The following is an 18458-nucleotide window of genomic DNA, read 5'->3' as shown; positions in this document are numbered from 1 at the left end:
TGTAATAAATCCACTTACTGGATACTTTTCTGTACTTTTAAAATCCTTGTTTTGTTCTCTTGAGTTAAAGGAGTAATTTCACATCTGAGTGTTGCTTTGGTTTGATTTTAAAGGGACAGTTCACCCCAAAATAAAAAAAATGCATATTTTCCTTTTAAGCCATCCTGCTATTTATCCATCTGGATTGTTTTGGTGTGAGTTTCAGAGTTTTTCTGCCTTTACTCAAATACGATGGAACTGGATAGCACTCAGCTTGTGGTGCTCAAAGCGTTAAAGAAAATACATTTGAAAAACTCAACAGCAATGTCTCTTTCCACAAATCATGACCCAGTTATCCAAGATAATCTGCAGACCTTGTTGTGAGCAGTTTCATGAAGGAGCTGTTTTCTTTCGACCCAACTACATCCACCAACTCTATCATCATTAACATTGATGGCGTACTCCTCCGCTGAGATATATTGCTCACAAGCCTCTCTTCCATGAGTATATGCAGGCATCTGCAAGGTGGTCTGTGGACCATCTCGAGTTACCAGGTCATGATTTCTGGGGAGAGACATTGCTATTCGGTTTGCAAAATGAATTGTTTTGGTGCTTTGAGCACTACAAACCGAGTGCCATCTAGTTCCATTATATTCAAGCCATAGAGGCATCCAAGAGGGGACTTTCACAGTGTTTTTTCGGGCAATTGTGGGACACCAGTGTGTTCAAGAGAAGGCTGAACATTTTTGATTTTGTGGGAAACCTTTAAAGAAACAATTCTTTTTCGGGAATTGAAAGTGGTAAAGGCTACTTTTTCTCTTTCTCATTTCTCTTAGTCCTTGTTGCAGTATTAATGTCCAGCTGGGAAAGCTTTGCTGGCTTAAAACAGACCAAAAGACACTGTGAAGCAAACACTTCCCCATAAACAAACACTCTGACCACAAAATCAGACCAGTTTATCTTCTTTGAGGTCCTCATTAGAATAACAGCAGAGTTTTTACTGTGTAAGAACAGTGAAGAGCTGATGAAAAAGCAAACACAAGCCTGAGTTATTGTAACCATGAGGTAAATTGTCTGAGCTGAGGTCTGAGGAAGAAAACTAGAGGAGTCGGGTATTTTACTGTCAACATGTGAAGTAGCTCAAGATATACACACAGATTAATCCATCTGTACTGTGAATGTATGTTCAGTGATTTCAGCCAGAGGGGGGATGTTGAATTTTGGAGGCCTCTTCGGGGTGTTGAGATAAACCGTCCTCACTCGTCACACACATGCTGTCTCCATTTGCACCACAGGGGAGCAGAGCAACCACAGCAAAATAAAACATAACAGGAAGTCTCCAACAGACACAGCTATCTTCCCAGTAGATATCCACGCCAGGCCAGATGTTCTTCCTCTTTCCTCTTGTCCCCCTTGCTCCTTACTCTTCCAACGACTGCCTCCTCCTCCTCCTCCTCCACCCCCCTCCCCCCATCCTTCTTCTTCCTTTCTGCCCTTCCTTTAGCTCTCAGGGAGGCTGTGTCACTGAGTCACTCGGCCCCGCTGAGTCATGGAGGTGACTCTTTAAATCAGCTCCATATGTGCTCTGCCCTGATTTGGTGGCCTTCAGCAATCAGCCCTGACCTGTGAGGCCAATCAGAGCTCCCACGGCATGCCAGTCATCACCGCATGTTAGTCTTCGGTTACCTCTCCAGCCCGCATGATTTGATGCTACCAAGTGTTTGCGTTGATGTGGCCAGTGTTTGAAAAGAAAGAAAATAATGAAACACAGCTAAGATGCCTTAATTTGAGCTTCTCAGATCAGCAGTAAGCACATGACCTCACTGCAAAAAGATCTGACTACACTGACTTTCGTAATTAAAACATGGAGGGACTTTTCAGTGGGATATCTCACTGATACAGCAGGTTTTTTAGGCTGTTTTCTGCTAAATATTAGTGCCTGTTCTGTTGTGACTAGGTATAATGTTCAGCAGGCACATATTGCGTGTCCCCTGCCGTGCCCAGTAAATCACTGACTCTCATTTAATTTATTTGCCATAATTTTTTGCTCTAAGCTGATTTTCAGGCTCTCAGTACGACTAATAAAATAACAATCCTAACATACAACAGACCTCTCTTTTGATCGCTGGTTCCCACAAGAGGAAATGGCAACTTCAGACACTGGTGGGTCATGGGTTTCACTGGCAACATTGTTTATTGTTTAGTGAGAGATATATGGAAAATGTTTTCTTTTGCTGAAAAGAGATATACAGCGGGAATGTGTCCGAATTTTTGCCCAAAAGGAAGCATAAACATTTGCTTTTTGTCCTGTTTCCACACTGGAGATTTAAACTCATGATCTAAAGAAAAAAAGAATTTGCCGAAAGTCTACTGCTAGACTTCAGTGAATCTATCAATATCCATATATCAGTGATAGTTGACCCGAACCTGTAAAAAATATTTGAATTATGAAGCCAAGAGGTTGTGAACGCCTTTTACTGTTCATACAATCCACAAGAGAAATGATTAAAAAACATGTCTCACAGAGCTGGCTATTTTACATGTCAATTGTGTAAAATCAATCTAAATGCAAAGTTATTCCACGCACATTAGACGCATAAGATTTGTAAATGAAAAACTGATAACAATAATGACTCTGCCAATAGTGTGCAGCACAGATTACCTGATGAACACACAGATAGATGCATTCATACTTCCGCATAGCCACAGTGAAACCACAGTCAACTGTGAGCTCCATCTCTGACAGGAAGGAAGCGTTTTCTGCTGAATGTTATGAAAACCTCTCTCAGGCCTTCAGTCTGCACGCTGATGGAAAGAAAAGTTTAGCCCTGTCAACAAAGGAACAGATTAATCACTCTCTCTTTCCAGTCAGTCTGAATCAAATCGCTTTTATAACCAGAATATTTCTTTAATCATAAAAACTATTCTTAGAAAACTTTTCACATTGGCGACTACATGAGTGTTTTGCAATCAGAGTTGGCTGTGATAGAAGTAGATCTCTCTGTTGTGGGTGAGCTGGGAAACAGGAAGCGCACCAGAGCAGGACATATTTCCAGAGAACATTTGGGTTTTGGAACCACTCTCATCTGTTTTGTGGCCAATATTAACTTCAGTGCAGCTTGATCCACTCAAGTTGTTGGTGCTTGAGCTTATTTTTTATATATCTGTGAGTTGAGTGGTGGCAGGTCTCCTGGGCAAAATAACAAAAGAGAAAGCACAACACAAGGCTATAGGCGTTTTTATACTGGACAGCAAGCCGCCAATTTGGCTGTCCTTTGTGCGGCTAGGTCCGTGCATTTAGACAGACCACGGCAAATTGGGGGTCTGTTTTGGTCCGCCAATATGACGCCTCGGAGGGTACACTTTTTGCCGCCACCATTGCTATGTAAATCCAAGGCGTCAATGTGCCGGCAATTGCGTGACATAGGCGGAGGTGTCGAAGACGTGCACTGCTGTGCGACCCGCAGCCGGGAGTTTTAAAAGTAGGAACTTTATGCACATTCTTCAGTGCCTCACCTCAAAGAGCGTCCCTCTCCGCTCCGCTAACAGAGAGCAACAATAGCTAACGTTAGCGTAGAGACACAGAAGTTTCACAGAGCCCCTTCAAACTTTGGATAGGACCAAGCTAGCTGTTTCCCCCTGCTCCCAGTCTTTATGCTAAGCTAAGCTAATCACCTTCTGGCTTAAGCTTCATATTTAGCACATAGATAAGAGTAAGGTATCAATCTTCTTAACTAACTCTCAGCAAGAGAGCATATTTTCAAAAACATGAAACTACACCTTTAGTTTTTTTAAGTGTTTTTTTTCGTGTCTTAACATAGAAATGTTTTTATTTTTAGTCATTCCTTTAGTCACGAGTCAGCCACAGTTTTGATTTTTCTGTATGTGTGTTTGTTTGAGAGAAATATAGAGAGCCCTGGAGGATTGAAAGAGGGAGATGACCAAATGCTTTCAGCAAACACACACACACACACACACACACACACACACACACACACACTCACACACACACACACACACACACATAATCCAATACCCTCCCAAGTGAAACAAAGCAGTGGGAGGGAGAGAGCAGATGGACACACACAAGGACAGGAAAATAAGAAGGATATTGCCTCTTGTCTTGTGTGAACACACAGGCACACACACTTTCACCCCCTCACACACTGACATAATAATGAAAATAAATGTTCCTGTATTTTGCCATAAACCCATTAACACTCTCACTCACACACTCACACACACACACACACACACACACACACACAGCTTCTCCTCCAGTGGGTTTACTTTAATCACACGTGGTTTGAGATAGCATGCTACATCCACAATGTTCTCCATTCAGTTTCTCTGAATGAGGGGTGTGGCTGCTCCGAATGCCTTCCCAGCCACTTGGGGATGGCGGTCATGTGACCGAGCAGTGGGCGTGGCCAGGAGCAGCAGCAGGAGCAGTCCAGCCTCACCAGCTGGAGCTGTGATTGAGAGAGGAAGAGAGAGTGGGAGAGGAAGAGAGAGGAGAGAAGGAGAGGAAAGGGTTGGGTGAGTTGTTGATTTTTTATGTTTGTGCCGTGTGCTTTACTGTTGTGAGCTGTGAATGATTTTGTAGAAAGGGGGAAAAGGGGGAAAAAAGGGGCGGAGATGGATTGGTGCTCTGAGGCGATTGGTGTCAAAGTTAGTTTGCCAGGTGTCTCATGTGAGCTGTGTGAAAGATGAAGTTTTGAGGTGGAGAGTGTTTTTTTGGCAGGAGATCTGTGGAAAACCCTTAATTTAGCGTGCAGGCCTTGTGCTTTCTCATTTCTGCTATTTTTTCTCTCTACGCTTTCCCATTGTTCAGCCATTGGAGAAAGTTTGGGGGGTTAGCGCTACCACTCCCCCCTCACTCCACCTCCTTGCTCCTTTTCTTCCCCCCTCTCCCCTCTCATTGTGTCTTCAGCTCTGGAGCATGCATGGATAATCAATCTGCAATAATGGGACAGAGTGTTGACCAATCAGGTTGGCCCCTATCACTCTTTTAAAGTCTCCAGGGCTCTCTCCAGTCATGTTTTCTCCTTTAGCCTCAGCTCTCGTCACATCAGACAGAAGAGTTTCCTGCCTGACTTTGATCCAGTGCAGTGGATTAGCCAGGCACTGATGCAGCCAAGCTGTTTTGACGTGATTTAATTTTGACAATCCCCTGTGTCTGCCCTCCAGAGAGTTTGCTGCCAAGTTCAGGAAGAGTTGAAAAGTCGAACAGGCCATGTTTTCAGTTTGAGTTTCGCTCTTCCACAGGGAATTAGAAGAGCTCCTCTCCTCAGCTGCTTCTGGTGGGAAGAAAATCAGGTTGTGTTTAGTCACTTAGTCATAATTTTGTGCCCTGGAGGCCAGCAAAACTTTTGAAATATTGCCTGTTTCCATGTTTTTAGTGCATCACATGGTGTACTTCTACCCCGGTGGCTGAATAGTTGCTTTGTTGGATGCTGCACCCAGAGATCCCAGTCAAGTCTTCACTAAAGTAACATAAAAAAAAGAACACAACTGGATCTTTCTGCTCCATTTGCAGTCTAGTCATGTCGAGGTATTATCAGAGATGTTGCTGATATCCTTGCTTTTCACCTACCAGCCACACGTATCCACATATTTGACAAGAAAAGCAACACATTTGACCTTGCACAGACTACTGCATGAATAAAATGCACTTGGTTGCTTCCCTCGAGGTCACTGCGACAGCGTCACAACACAAACAAAGCCTTATTGAATTAAGAAATTAATTTGGATTTATTTTCCCACAGTAGTCAGCCTGCAGTGTCAGTGTGCTGGAGCTTAGCAAATTCCTACTGCTGGTTCATATCTGATTTACATAAAGCATTATTACAGTATGCCTCACACAAGGCGCCAGTTAAAGCCACTCAGCCATTGTTTGCTTGTTGCTAATCACATTAGCTGGCTGATAATAAGCAATTCAATCAACCACAGATAAACACTTCATTAGGATTGTTTGGCACCAGCGGCATAATATAAATTCACACTGAAGGATTTTGTCTTGCTGTGACTGAATCACTGATATCATTATGGGTCCTGTACTGTCAGATATAAAATTTTTAAGAAATTAGACATTTTGTGCTGCAGGTGCGAAAGTTTCAAACCTGATTCCTCGAAGGCAGATCCAGCCCTGTATAAAATTAGAATAGAAAATAAAACAAACTTTATTTTTATTGTCTTTTCTGTCTAAAAGGCAGAAATGTGTCTTTCTGTGAATGTGAAAATGGTACATTAAAAACACAACATATCACATTTACATGAAACACAATATGAAAGCTATATTGAAAGAGACCAGTTCTGCTTTTTTGTTTATTTCCTTTCTTTCAGTGTTATATAGATCTCAAAAATTAAAAAGGTCAAAGTCCGCTCCAACAGAAGCTCCTCTCTCCCACAGAAAACACTGCTCCTGAAACGCCTCGTCAGTAGTCTCACATTTAATTCTGTGCCTCTGTGACATCACACTACGTCACCATATCACACATATTTAAAAAATAGCGGCTAGCTTGGCAAGAATTGATTTAGCACAGCTGCTCTGTTGTTGTCAGTAGTGCTGGGCATGGTCAGGCATGTGCTAACTGACCAATCAGAGGAGAATGAGAATCGGGAGGGGGGCCTTAAAGAGACAGGAGCTAAAACAAAGCGTTTCAGACAGAGGGGGAATACAGTGCTGCTGCACTGGACAGAATGAAAAACTGATGTGTTTTTGAGCACTTAAGCATCTAAACCTGTTCTAGTAGTAACCTGAAATAAAATTTTGAACCTGAAAATTAGCATAAGTCTCCTTTAAAAAGCAGCACCAGGTACTTGATGTTTCGGACTGAATCAGTAAAACAAATAGATATAAAGTGCTGAGGTAGCAGGTTCCCTTCAGAAAGTTAATTAACCTCTTGTTCCCACCATGTTGGCCTCCTGAGTGCACTTTTGGCCCTTGTTTTTGACCAAAGAATTCACCCTGAAGGCAGCCAAGAAGAGAGGCGTGCACATGTTTTACAGTAAACAACCAGACTGTTTGTCTGAAAATATTCTTTCCCACATTACAGTACAGTATGTCTGTCTTCTAGCTAATTGTCTCCATGTGTGCATAATCTCATAAGATCTCCTTTTCTTGCTCTATCAGCAAGTGAAAAATGACGTTCTTATGCAATGTAACACGATTTGGATTCCCTCATCAGCACATTGAAGTAAAAACTGACTTGTAGTCTTTACACCACGATAGTTAGTCAAAGGGAAACAAACACATCTTGTACTCTATCACTCTCGTAGTAGGAGGATGTTTTCTGTTCTACATGTATGCCACAGAGGGGAGGAAGTTAGACATGCCATTTCCTGTTAAAGGTGCCAGCACCGGAGGGGTAGTGGGCTGTGTATTATACCTAATGGCATTTTGGGTCATCCCTCACAGTGATTATTTTATTCTGGGAGGAAAATTTTAATTTACAGAATTTGGTATCTCGCTTGCACAAAGCCCACGTAGTTATGTACATTAGAATCAATTTTCATGTTGATTTTTTTCCCCCAGTTTCTGGGATTTTTTTGTCATATATGTATGTATATGTATCCAGGGTCTAAAGGTAGAGGATTTCATATGCTGTACAGTCTGTAAAGCCACTTGTGATTTGTGGTATTTGGCTTTAAAAATAAAATTCCCTTTACTTGATTACAGACTAAATTATACAAATAATTCTTTGTTTTTTACAAATAAGTTTAGAAACGTAGGTATCTCCCACTTTGAATAAACTCTTGATACAACTCTTTCGGCTGCTCATTCATATATGTCTTGATTGAACACTTGGTTGTAAAGCAGAGGTGGCAGAAGTACAGACAATATTTACTCAAGTATGCAAAATAAAAATAATCAATAATTCCCCTTAAAGGCATTTAAACGAAGGTGACAAGCCTGTTTTGAAAGTGTAAGGAGTAGAAAGTACAGATATTGAAAAATCCACTTAAGTACAGTAACGTATTTGGTTTAAGAGTATTTGGTCTTTATTACTTCCCAGGGTTAGGGTTAGGGTTAACCCCTAACCCTAACCCTAATTAGCGGTAGGTTTTCTGGACAACTTACTGGTGCAACTCTGAAAAAAAGAGAAGAGCAGTACAATATTTCTCATTTCCACTCATTAACCGCTACGCTCTATCCAGTGCTGAAATATTTGAATCAGTCAGCTCTTTCCCCACTTCATACTTGGTGGCTGTGATTTACGTCAGCATGCTGTTTGTCCTTTACCCTGGACCAGTTCCCCTACAGCAGCTGCTGATGTCTCTGCAGCTGGACCCTCCTTCCATGTTTCTCAGAAATGTTTGGGTTGTGGTCAGTTGCCTACACTTTACTGAGAGCTGCCCAGAACAGCAGGCTCTTACAGTTGCACTCAGCACCACAATGACCGCCCTGCTGTTTTGGGCTTTTGCTTTCTCATTTTCTCAGTCTCTGCTTACAGCTATTGATCCAAACCATGCTTACTCATGTTGTGTTTTTTTTAGCCCGTCACTGTTATTGTAGCATTTATCTCACATCTCATCTCTCCCTGGTCGTGCCCTTTACCTTAATGACCCTCCATCCACAGCTCTTTCTCTCACTCTCTCAATCTTTTCAAGGTGTTTTGGGACAGGTCATTATCTGCCCTAGCAGAAGTTCCCGTGTAGAGAGCTGTATTTCAACACTAGGCAACACCATCTGCTTAGCTCCCCGTAAGGCCAGGGGTCACGTTCTCAGTGGGCCGACACAAGTGACAAGGCGGAAAGATGAAGTGGTTCAGTAGCATTCTTCAGACCTTTTCTGAAGTGCCGATGTGTGTTTGTGCCATAGCCGTCATCGACCTCCCTGAACATCAATGTCTTATAGACAGCAGAGAGTTGTTGTGGGGAAGTGTGTCAGGATTTTTAATGGTTTGGTGTCAAAGTGCGGATGAGGGATTGAGTGAGAGGGACATCCTCTTGGATGTAGATGACAGCCCTGTGGGAGCACCCTCCAGCCTCCCAGCTCCCTTCTGTTGACCTCACTACCTACTGTAAACACACCATCATGTTATCTCCCTCAAACACAACGCAGCTTAGAATTAAAGGAGTCCTATAATGAGTTTTTTCCCCTTTCCTTCAGTGTTTTATATATGTTCTTGTGCATGTAAACTTGAAAGTTAGAAAAGGTCAAAGTCTGCACCCTCAGAAACTCCTCTCTCCCACAGAAAACACTGCTCCTGAAATGCCTCGTCAGTCTCACCTTCAATTCCGTGACATTGTGACATCACACTCCGTCACCATGTCACACATTTTCAAAAAATAGTGACTAGTTTGGCACATAAAAATTATTTAGCACAGCTGCTCTCTTATTGTTAATGTTGCTGGGTCAGGCATGTGTGAGCTGACCAATCAGGGCAGACTGGGTATTCGGGAGGGGGGGCTTAAAGAGACAGGAGCCAAAACATAGCAGTTCAGAAAGAGGGGGAAAACAGAGCTGCGTCACTGGACAGTATAAGATAACTGATGGGTTTTTTGAACATTAAAGCATGTAAACCTTTTCTAGTAATAACCCAGAATAAAATTATGAATCAGAAAATGAGCATCATATGTCCCCTTTAAGACAGCAGCCTGTGCTCCTTTTAAAAAAAAACATGCACACTTGACATTGAAGTCACCGCACCAGGAAAAAACTGACAAATGCTTTCTGATTTAAGAAATGCTTTTTGAAAAACATCCCAGAGTTGTGGTTTCCCCAATATGAGACCATGAACACTATAAGTACATCTGGGAAAAGGTCTTTCAAGGGAAAATGAAATTTTTAGCGAGCACAGTAAATCGTGACTCATAGCACTGCCAGAACAAAGTAGCAAATCCTTCTGGTCGGTTTAAACTTGTGGATGCTATTCCTGTGTTTGGCTTATGCTGTCATTATTTTGACTGTACTCGCTGACGTAAATACTTTCATACTTCATTCGTCAGTGCACCTGTGATTTGGACACCGATGATTCAAAGTCTTGTCTTTCTTTGAAGACAAGCATACCAGGTCTGTTTGTACTGTAGCTGAAAAATGCTGCTAATTAGCGTCCAACCCCATATGGTGCACCAGTGTAGCAGGATTGCTTCCAAGTCACTTTCTATGACATGTCTGTTACATTACATTTGCCTACTCTGTCCACAAGTTTATGTTCAGTGTTGGGTCTTTTTTGCAAATGTCGTTCTAGTCTGTAAGCCAGACCATAATGTTAGAAGATAGAAAAAAAACATCCTGTCAAATGACTTACTCACATGACAGAAGAGTTTATTTACCAGCCAGCTTTTTGAGGCTGGTATCTCATTTTCAAAGGTGCACTATGGAAGAATTGGCCACCTTTCAAATTAATTCTCAAAACAAATAGGGGGCAGCATTTCAAGATAATGACCGCCAACTGTAGCTGCCATTAGCTCAGTTAGCTCAGTTAGCTGGGCAGCTAGCAGTTTGGACTTGAAGCTCGGGACCAGGGGGCTGTTAGTGTTTACACCGCTAGCACAGGAGCTTTAGACTGGGATGGCCTGGGGCTAGCTGGTTAGCATGCTAACTTCTGTATGTCAACACTGCTATTTATTTACATCCTGTTGATAGTTTTAGTTAATTTTTGAATGTTTTCAGCTAAAATTCTTACATATTGCTCCTTTTAAAAAATGTAAAATATAACTTTTATACCATCAAACGCTTTTGTGTCTGAGTAAAGCAGGTCACGCCTACACTGAAATGCATTGTGGTTTTTAGCCATCTACAGTATATACTCTGCTCTGCATAACAGATTGTATCACAGTCGGGGGTAAGCCACCATTGTCTCACACTGTGCTCCACTTAATGTATTAGTGCCATTACTCATTATCAGGAAAATAAGCAATTAGCACTGGGAATGGTAGTGATGTGTTTAAATTGAAATTGAGTGGTGACATAATAATGTGCTTTTGTCCCAAGATGACACAGTATATTTCTCATCTGAGACTCTCATTCTTTACCTGATCGTACTCGTAAAACTACCCCATAAAATCTTTAGATGATGTTAAACTGTGCATATGTTAATCCTGTATTCATATGAAACACTTACGACCGTCAGTCATCTCTTGTGCTGCCTTCTACTTTCTGGACCATCCATCCATCTCATCCAGACGGCAGCGGGCATAAAACTTAATGGTCTCTTCCTCTTTAGGGGGGAGCCATCGAAGGGCCAGTGGAAATGTCATCTCCGGTTTTAAAAAAGAGAGAGGAAAAATAGACACAAGTAACGGAGAAACACACACAGAAACACACTCAGGAAAGGGATGTGTGCAACTGAACTGCACCGCAGCTGAGATTCAGGGGTTTTACCTCATGGGAACCATGTTTTTTAGAAAAAATAACAGCGCTTTCAAGCAGAAGACAGTGTTTAAGAGCTAGTAGAAGAACAGACATGATACCTTCTTTTCCCAGAGCACAACCCCCTAAGGAGGGGACTGAACAGCTTTCGAACATGTGTTTAGACAGACTGAAGGCAGGGGGAAAAAACAAGTACATTGTTCACCTACAAGGATCACTACAAAAGAGACCTTGTTAACGTGAAAAATAAAGATATACAAAGTGCTTTATGTTTGCTGTTCAGAGTAATAATCAAGATTTCACAGTCAAACAGAACGTGTCGAATCAAAAGGAGTCTTGATCGTTTGTACAGACCCACTTTATGATTAAGGCTTGGACATAAAGTGAACTTCATGAAGTTGCACAATAGTTAATTTTTGTTAGGGTCACATTTTTCTGCAACTGTATCCTGCATGCGGGCAGCAGGAGTTTCCAGACAATGAGTACAGCATGCACAATAAAACTGATAGAGAAACTTGTGAGATTAACTGTTTGAATCCAGAACTGAAAAGAAATTATGGTCAACTATAAAGTCCTCCCACATGGATCAGTTCCTTGTGTAGAGCATCAGTCATCAACCACACCATTTAAACAGTTTGGCTCATCTGCACTAATTGCATGTTTTGCATGCCATGAATCATTTTATGGATTTCCATTAGTCTCTGTTTCCTTGTCTCCTTCACCTCCTGCTTTTTTTCCCCTTCTGCAGGATATTTAGCATACTGATACCGTCAGGGCTGGAGTTAAACAATAACATACAAAACGTACTTCCTCATATAATTTAAAGCAGGGTGTTTCTGGATGGAAGGATACTGAGTTTCTTTGGTTTTTGGGAGGCTTCTTGCGAGACAATGCAGTCTTTGTTTCTGGCACATTCAAGTTTCACTCAGTGAATATTAAATCTCGGGTTGGATGTGATGTGCCTGATGGGATTTTAATGAAGGGCTTGAGAGGGGAGTGTTGAGTTATGTGTGAGTCTAGAGTGGGAAGGGGATCCTCTGTTACAGCAAAACAGAAACATGTATCTGATGGAGGGTGATCGCTTTGTGTTAGTTTTCCAGGAGGGTTGGATTACAGGTCGGTCTTAGGAAGGAACAAAGTGGGTTTGATGCTTCAGGATAGTGGTTATCTATATCTGTCAGCTAAATGTTTACATGCTAGGTAGTTTTTGAAATATTATCGTGATGTATTGCTTTCCTGTGAAGGTTGAGGTCAGACAAGAAGGCTGCCTGTGTTTTCTGGTCTCCACCGAGCTATGCTGGCATTCAGGACTAACAAAAATAAATTCTGCTGCACTTTGCTGTAATGTTTTCCAAGAAATCTGTTGAATACTCTCTTACTTCTAGACTGTACCATTTATCACTTTTGTCCTGTCTAAACAATTTAAAAGCTTATCCACACACAATAATGGGACTGATACACAGTAATGGTATGTTTTAGCATACTGTTAACTGGTGCTTTACAATGCATCGATGAATAATTGCCCCAGGGAAACTAAAATAAGGAATGAGGAATTATTGTATTAAACTTGTAGCAACAGAGGCAGAAACATCTTGACTTTCAGTCGCAAAGCACTGGATCCTATAATTCCCATAATGCAGCTTGGTAATATTTTTAGGTAAATCCTCCATAGCTGGTAAATATCCACATCTTTCAAACTCCATGCCCCGAGTTTGTAAAACAGGCTTTATTTAAAAAAAAAAAAAAAAAAGATTACCCTGATGATGTCAGGGTTAATTCCTCAGATCTGGCAAAGATCCCTTCAGAGCCACAGAAAACACCATACAACTGGCAGTAGTACTCCTTGTGACGAGTAAATGACATTCATGCCTAAATTTGGTGGAGTGCCCCTCTGCCTACAAATTGTTCTAGTGCAGATGTAAATGCTGTGGTTTTGTCTGCTGTGAGGCCCTCAGTAACAAACAGGAAATCAAACCACCATCATAACGCAGATAAAGCACACGACAGAAACTCCTTTTTTGGGGGTATTACATGAGTGAAATGCAGGCACTTTGAAATACAGGACCTTTTCACCACAAACGTCAACACAAATGTTCTTAACCGCTGCAAACCATGAGCAAACAGCATCTGAAATGGGAGGATACATATGTAAATGCCAATGAGGAATCTTGAAATTCAACCATAAGTGCCCTTATTTGACGATAAAGGACCAGAGTCATCTCTTTGATGGGATCTATCCAGTCATGCAAAGCAAAAGCCTGAACTCATCTCCGTTCATTAAACAAAGCTCTTGGATCAGCTAATCCTAAAGTGCTGCTTTTGCACGCCACGAGGCAAAAAAAAATCCTCAGCCTAATGTATTTATTGGAAGCGATCTTCGCACATTACATCTGTTTGCAGTTTAATAAAGCTGTTATCGCTTGGAGACTTTGTGTCGATGAAGCAAGATTAGAGCAGGCCAAATATTTTAATTTGTTTTCTCACTGAGGGGTCAGCTTAGGATCGCTGATGCACCTGCTTGGTCTGATTCCCATATTTTTCATTTGAATGAACTGTGCACCCCGCTGCCTCGCTGTGGCTTTTTTTGGCTTCGGTAAAGTAAAACACAGCTCTTCCAAGAAATGTTATCCCAGCGAGGTCTCACATATCTGATACATTGTTCTATTTTGATGCATCCGTTGGGTCTGTCTCATTTGAGATTCAACGGCTGAGGCCACTGAGTCGTGATCTGAGTCATGCTGTCTCTGCTCATTTGTAACGAGGTTACTCATCAAGAAAAGGTTATTAATGCTTTCTATGTGGAGCATCAGACGCAGATCTGACTCATGAAGAGACACTTCAGAGGCTGCTGTGGATGCAAATGGCAGCGCTGTCACTCCATCGCATAAAATATAATCTTAAACAGAAGTGAAAGGCAGTTGCTAATGGCCAGCTCATCCTCCGCCCCGAGAATGAAAGTGGTATCATTGGGAAGCAGTGCTGATGACACTGAAAACACACAGAGAAGTGAATATCAAAGCAGCAGGCTGGTTGTCAGGCTGGGTAACATTTCAGCTCTCCTGCCACCCCCGGTCTGTTCTTCCTTTTTGTTCGTGTGTGTCTCGCATTTGCTCGTTCTTGTTACTACGCCTGTGTGTTTTCCTTCTGCTCGAGTCTGACTGTTTGTCTATTCTTAGAGAGCAGCCAGCCCGCAGATGGCCCAGGGCTGGCACGGTCATGGTGCCCAGGAGGCACTGTGGCTGCAGACCTGAAGTATGTCGTTAGAGCTAATCTGCATCCTGTCACTCAGGAGGCTGCTGATGCAATTGGGCTAAGTGTAATGGAGTTCAGTGCAGGGTTAGCCAAATGACGCTTTGTGACACCGTGCAAACATTTGCAAACACGTCTCACAGGCAGAAGATGAATCAATCGAAATGTCTCAGGATTATTGTATCACTTGCAAGACGCTGTGTTTCTGTGCTGGGTTTCTTGAGGACAGGGATTCAGCAGTAAATCACCTCCAGCCTATCGTGATGAGGTATTAACAGAAGGTTCACATTACCGCTTGGATACAACTGCTCTGCTTTTTTACGGATAAAATGAATGTCCTAGGGTAAAGGGAAATTGCCTCTTACTGTGCGAAAACAAAACCTTGTATACTGATCATTTACTGACTGATGATGGGCACAGGGGGATGGATTTTTCTGATTTTCCCAAGAATTAAGCAATGGATTTGTTGAGTTTAAGCCAAGCCACATGCTGAATCACAGCACAGTTAATCAGCTAACCATTAGACTGTCTGAGACTTGGAGTTTGGAAAGATTGACGGATACTGTGGAGCCGTTCGAAGGTGTAGTACCATTCCTTGTGGTCCAAAATTGTAGCTCTTTGAGTTACATCAACACAACAATGACTTTGTTTTTTTATGGTGTGTAAAGGAGAAATATTATGCTCATTTTCAGGTTAAAAATTGTATTTCAGGTTACTACTGGAATAGGTTTACATGCTTAAATGCTCAAAAAACACATTAGTTTTCTCATTCTGTCCAGTGCAGCAGCACTGTATTCCCCCTCTGACTGAAACGCTTTATTTTAGCTCCTGTCTCTTTAAGCCCCCCCTCCTGAATACCCACTCTGCTCTGATTGGTCAGCTCACACAAGCCTGACCCAGCACTGCTAACAACAATCGAGCAGCTGTGCTAAACCAGTTCTTATGTACCAAACTAGCTGCTTGACATAAATTATGTAAAGGAGTGATGTAGTGCGATGTCACAGAATCAAAGGTGGGGCTACTGACGAGGCGTTTCAGGAACAGTGTTTTCTGTGGGAGAGAGGTGCTTCTGTGGGTGCAGAACTTTTTAACTTTCAAGATCCTTTTCATTACAATAACCTGTATAAAACACAAGACAAGGGGAAAAAATAAAAAGCGTAATGGTTTCCTTTAAGGTGTGCAAGTGTGTAGGAGGATTAGATTGTGTTTAAGGTCGTGATCACAGGGTTCATGCTGATTCGTTCACATGGTTTAATTAAGAGGTGGATACACTGAATGTGTACATGTGTATTTGACTTTTCTGTGAGACAGGTCTCAGTTGTGGCCTTAATTTAAGAGCCCACGGTGGTTATTAGAAACACTTTCCCCAAGACTAAGTCAAAGAAAGCAAAAGAACGGCTGTTTTTTCTTGTGCTTGTACCTCATAGTTGTAGTAAAAACCGGAAAACTGATACTCATAGCAAGATCACATGTCTTTTACAACCTCTTACTGCCTCCTGTGCCTCCATCTGACATTTTCTGTCTTCTCTAAGAGCGCAGGAAGACAAAACTCTGAGCAGGGAGGTTAGATATCAGAAGATGTTTCACCGTTGTTTGTGCTTCATCACCAACAGCAACAATGTTGCAAACTCGTGTTACAGGCAGGTCGAAAACCACAAAAGCTTCTATGTTCTCCAGCAAAAAGATTGCAGATTCTGATAATTCGAACTGTCACTTTTTCCGCTATCTTAGAAAAATAGATACTATACTTCCAGATACTATACCAGTCTTCAGGACAGCTGTCTCCATTTGGCTTCAGGTATATGTGTCTGTGGTTTGTAGTGTCTGTGACTGCACTACCTCACACAGACGATACCACAGGTTTCTGTCATAGCACAGGAAATGTTGTCTCCTCCTACATTTAGCCGAGTGTGAGTCTCTGCTGCTGCAAGCACATACTAGCGTGTTGGCAGAGTTGAGCTGTGTTTTAGTACGCTCGTTGCAGCGGTGCCTTGGCACACAGCCTTCGTCTTCTTGCAACTGATCCTCCTTAAAGTGAGGTAAGCCACGATTTGTAGTTGGCAGCGCTTTCTCCCAACAATGTCTGTCCATTTTGTCTTCCTAATTCCTTTCTGAGCTGTGCTCATTCACTTTGGTTACAACTTCCATCTCATTTTTTTCCTGACATGAGGTTGTTGCTAGTAAACATGTCTTCAATAGTAAGGAGCAGATGTGCGGCTGCTCACATATGATTTATTGGTTAGTTTTACAGTTGAGTGTGTGCACTGGGGTAAGGACCACTGGGAAACAAGGATTCTTTATCAAATGTTGAGTGGAAAGTTGATCTTCTTATGTGTTCGTGCACATCTGCACATGTTTGGTTTATGGCAGATAGTGTAACTGACAGATTATCACCTTTTAGTGTTGCCTTGTATGAAGGCGGTTGCTCATAAATGTAAATTTCAAGACTGGTGTATCCTGTTTCACACAGGAAATGAGCTGCTCAGATCACTATCTTCTCTGGTCTTCACACTGAACATGCAGTTAATATGATTTTACCCATATCTTGAGTCGTGCAGTCTCTTACTACAAATTTTTATTACCAATTTGTACGCTTTATGCTCGGATATTGACCCTGAAATCATAACATAGAGCTTTAATTATTATCTCCTTTTATTTCCTTGTCTTTTCTCTCTCAGGGTCAGAGGTCAATCTGAGCCACAGCAACATGTCTGAGTCCACCAAACCCCAGCACCCCACCCCACAGGGTAAGGGGGAGAAGACCAATGTCAGCGACTTCGGCTATGTGGGCATCGATGCCATCCTGGAGCAGATGAGGAGGAAGGCCATGAAACAGGGCTTCGAACTCAACATCATGGTTGTAGGTGAGTCTGACACAGATGTCACGCATTTAATTCAACGTATTGCAACCAAGAGGAAACAACACTTTAAAAAGAAAGAAAAAAAAACAGCTCTTTAAAGGGACATTTTCTTACCCAGCTAGCGGTCAAGACGGTGAGTTCGGAGCAACAGGGAAATGTTGGTGTTTACATCGCTAGCAAGAGAGCTTTGGGCTGGGACTGGCCAGGGCTAGCTGGTTAGCATGCCATCTTCAGTAGCTATCTCTGTAACACAATACATAGATGTCATAACTTTCCATTCTGTTGAGGATTTTAACATATCAACTAAAATTCTTGTGTATTACACCTTTTTATCGTTTTCAGTCCCCTTGACTTTTCCTGCTTGTGCAGGCTTATTCATGTTATTAACCGTAACCTTGTCCCCCACACATCACATTCATGTGCAGCTATTTTGCAAGAGCAAATGACCTTCACTGGCAACGTTTAGCGGCAATGCGAGAATCAGCATCACAATAGCACAGTGAGAACTAAGTGGGGACCTCAAGATGGAGGTACAAACTTAACCATAACAACCATCTTCCTCTTACCTTAACAAAGTGCTTTTACACGCCTGAACTTAATTACAACTTAATTAAACCTAAGTTGACATGAGCAGGTAATGTGGGGGTGAAGAGACTGTAAAAGGTTGTAAATATGTGTTGCTAATGCTAAATAATTGCATCTAGAAAGATATTTTATCATATTTTTTATTGGAAGATGACCGTAAAGGTTGCTATGATGTAGGCCTGACCTTGAGCTTGACATTGAGCTTAATTACACCTTCATGTTAGATTTGGGTAGAAACTCCTGAAATCTAAACTGACACAGATGTATCCGAGAGGACTTCAGGCTCTGATTGCTTCCAAATGTTTACAAGAGTTACTGGCTCAGTACTCAGTTCAGCTAAACAGATCAGATGTTAACAATTTAAAACATTTTCAATTTAGGCAACGGCAACACAACATGCCGAACAAAGCAAGTAGCAAGTTGAATTCTTTCTGACAGTGCTACAATGAGCCTCAAGCCAAAAT

General features: G+C 41.9%; 1 protein-coding gene across 5 annotated transcripts in view; it reads left to right on the top strand.

Annotated features, from left to right (window-relative positions):
• Window positions 1-18458, top strand: part of septin9b (septin 9b) — a 62602-nt gene that overhangs the window by 28715 nt on the left and 15429 nt on the right. For 3 of the 5 annotated variants that reach the window (XM_073468976.1, XM_073468967.1, XM_073468999.1), the window contains one exon: window positions 17227-17412. In XM_073468976.1, the coding sequence (XP_073325077.1) occupies window positions 17227-17412 (186 nt within the window). Of the gene's footprint in view, window positions 1-4431; window positions 4519-16450; window positions 16588-17226; window positions 17413-18458 lie in introns of those variants that run through there. The other 2 variants (XM_073468991.1, XM_073468984.1) reach the window with 2 other exon arrangements.

This window comes from Pagrus major, chromosome 1 (genome assembly GCF_040436345.1).
Source record: "Pagrus major chromosome 1, Pma_NU_1.0".
Taxonomy (NCBI): domain Eukaryota; kingdom Metazoa; phylum Chordata; class Actinopteri; order Spariformes; family Sparidae; genus Pagrus; species Pagrus major.
The sequence above is the reverse complement of the archived record's forward strand: the minus strand, read 5'-3'. Positions and strand labels throughout refer to the sequence as shown.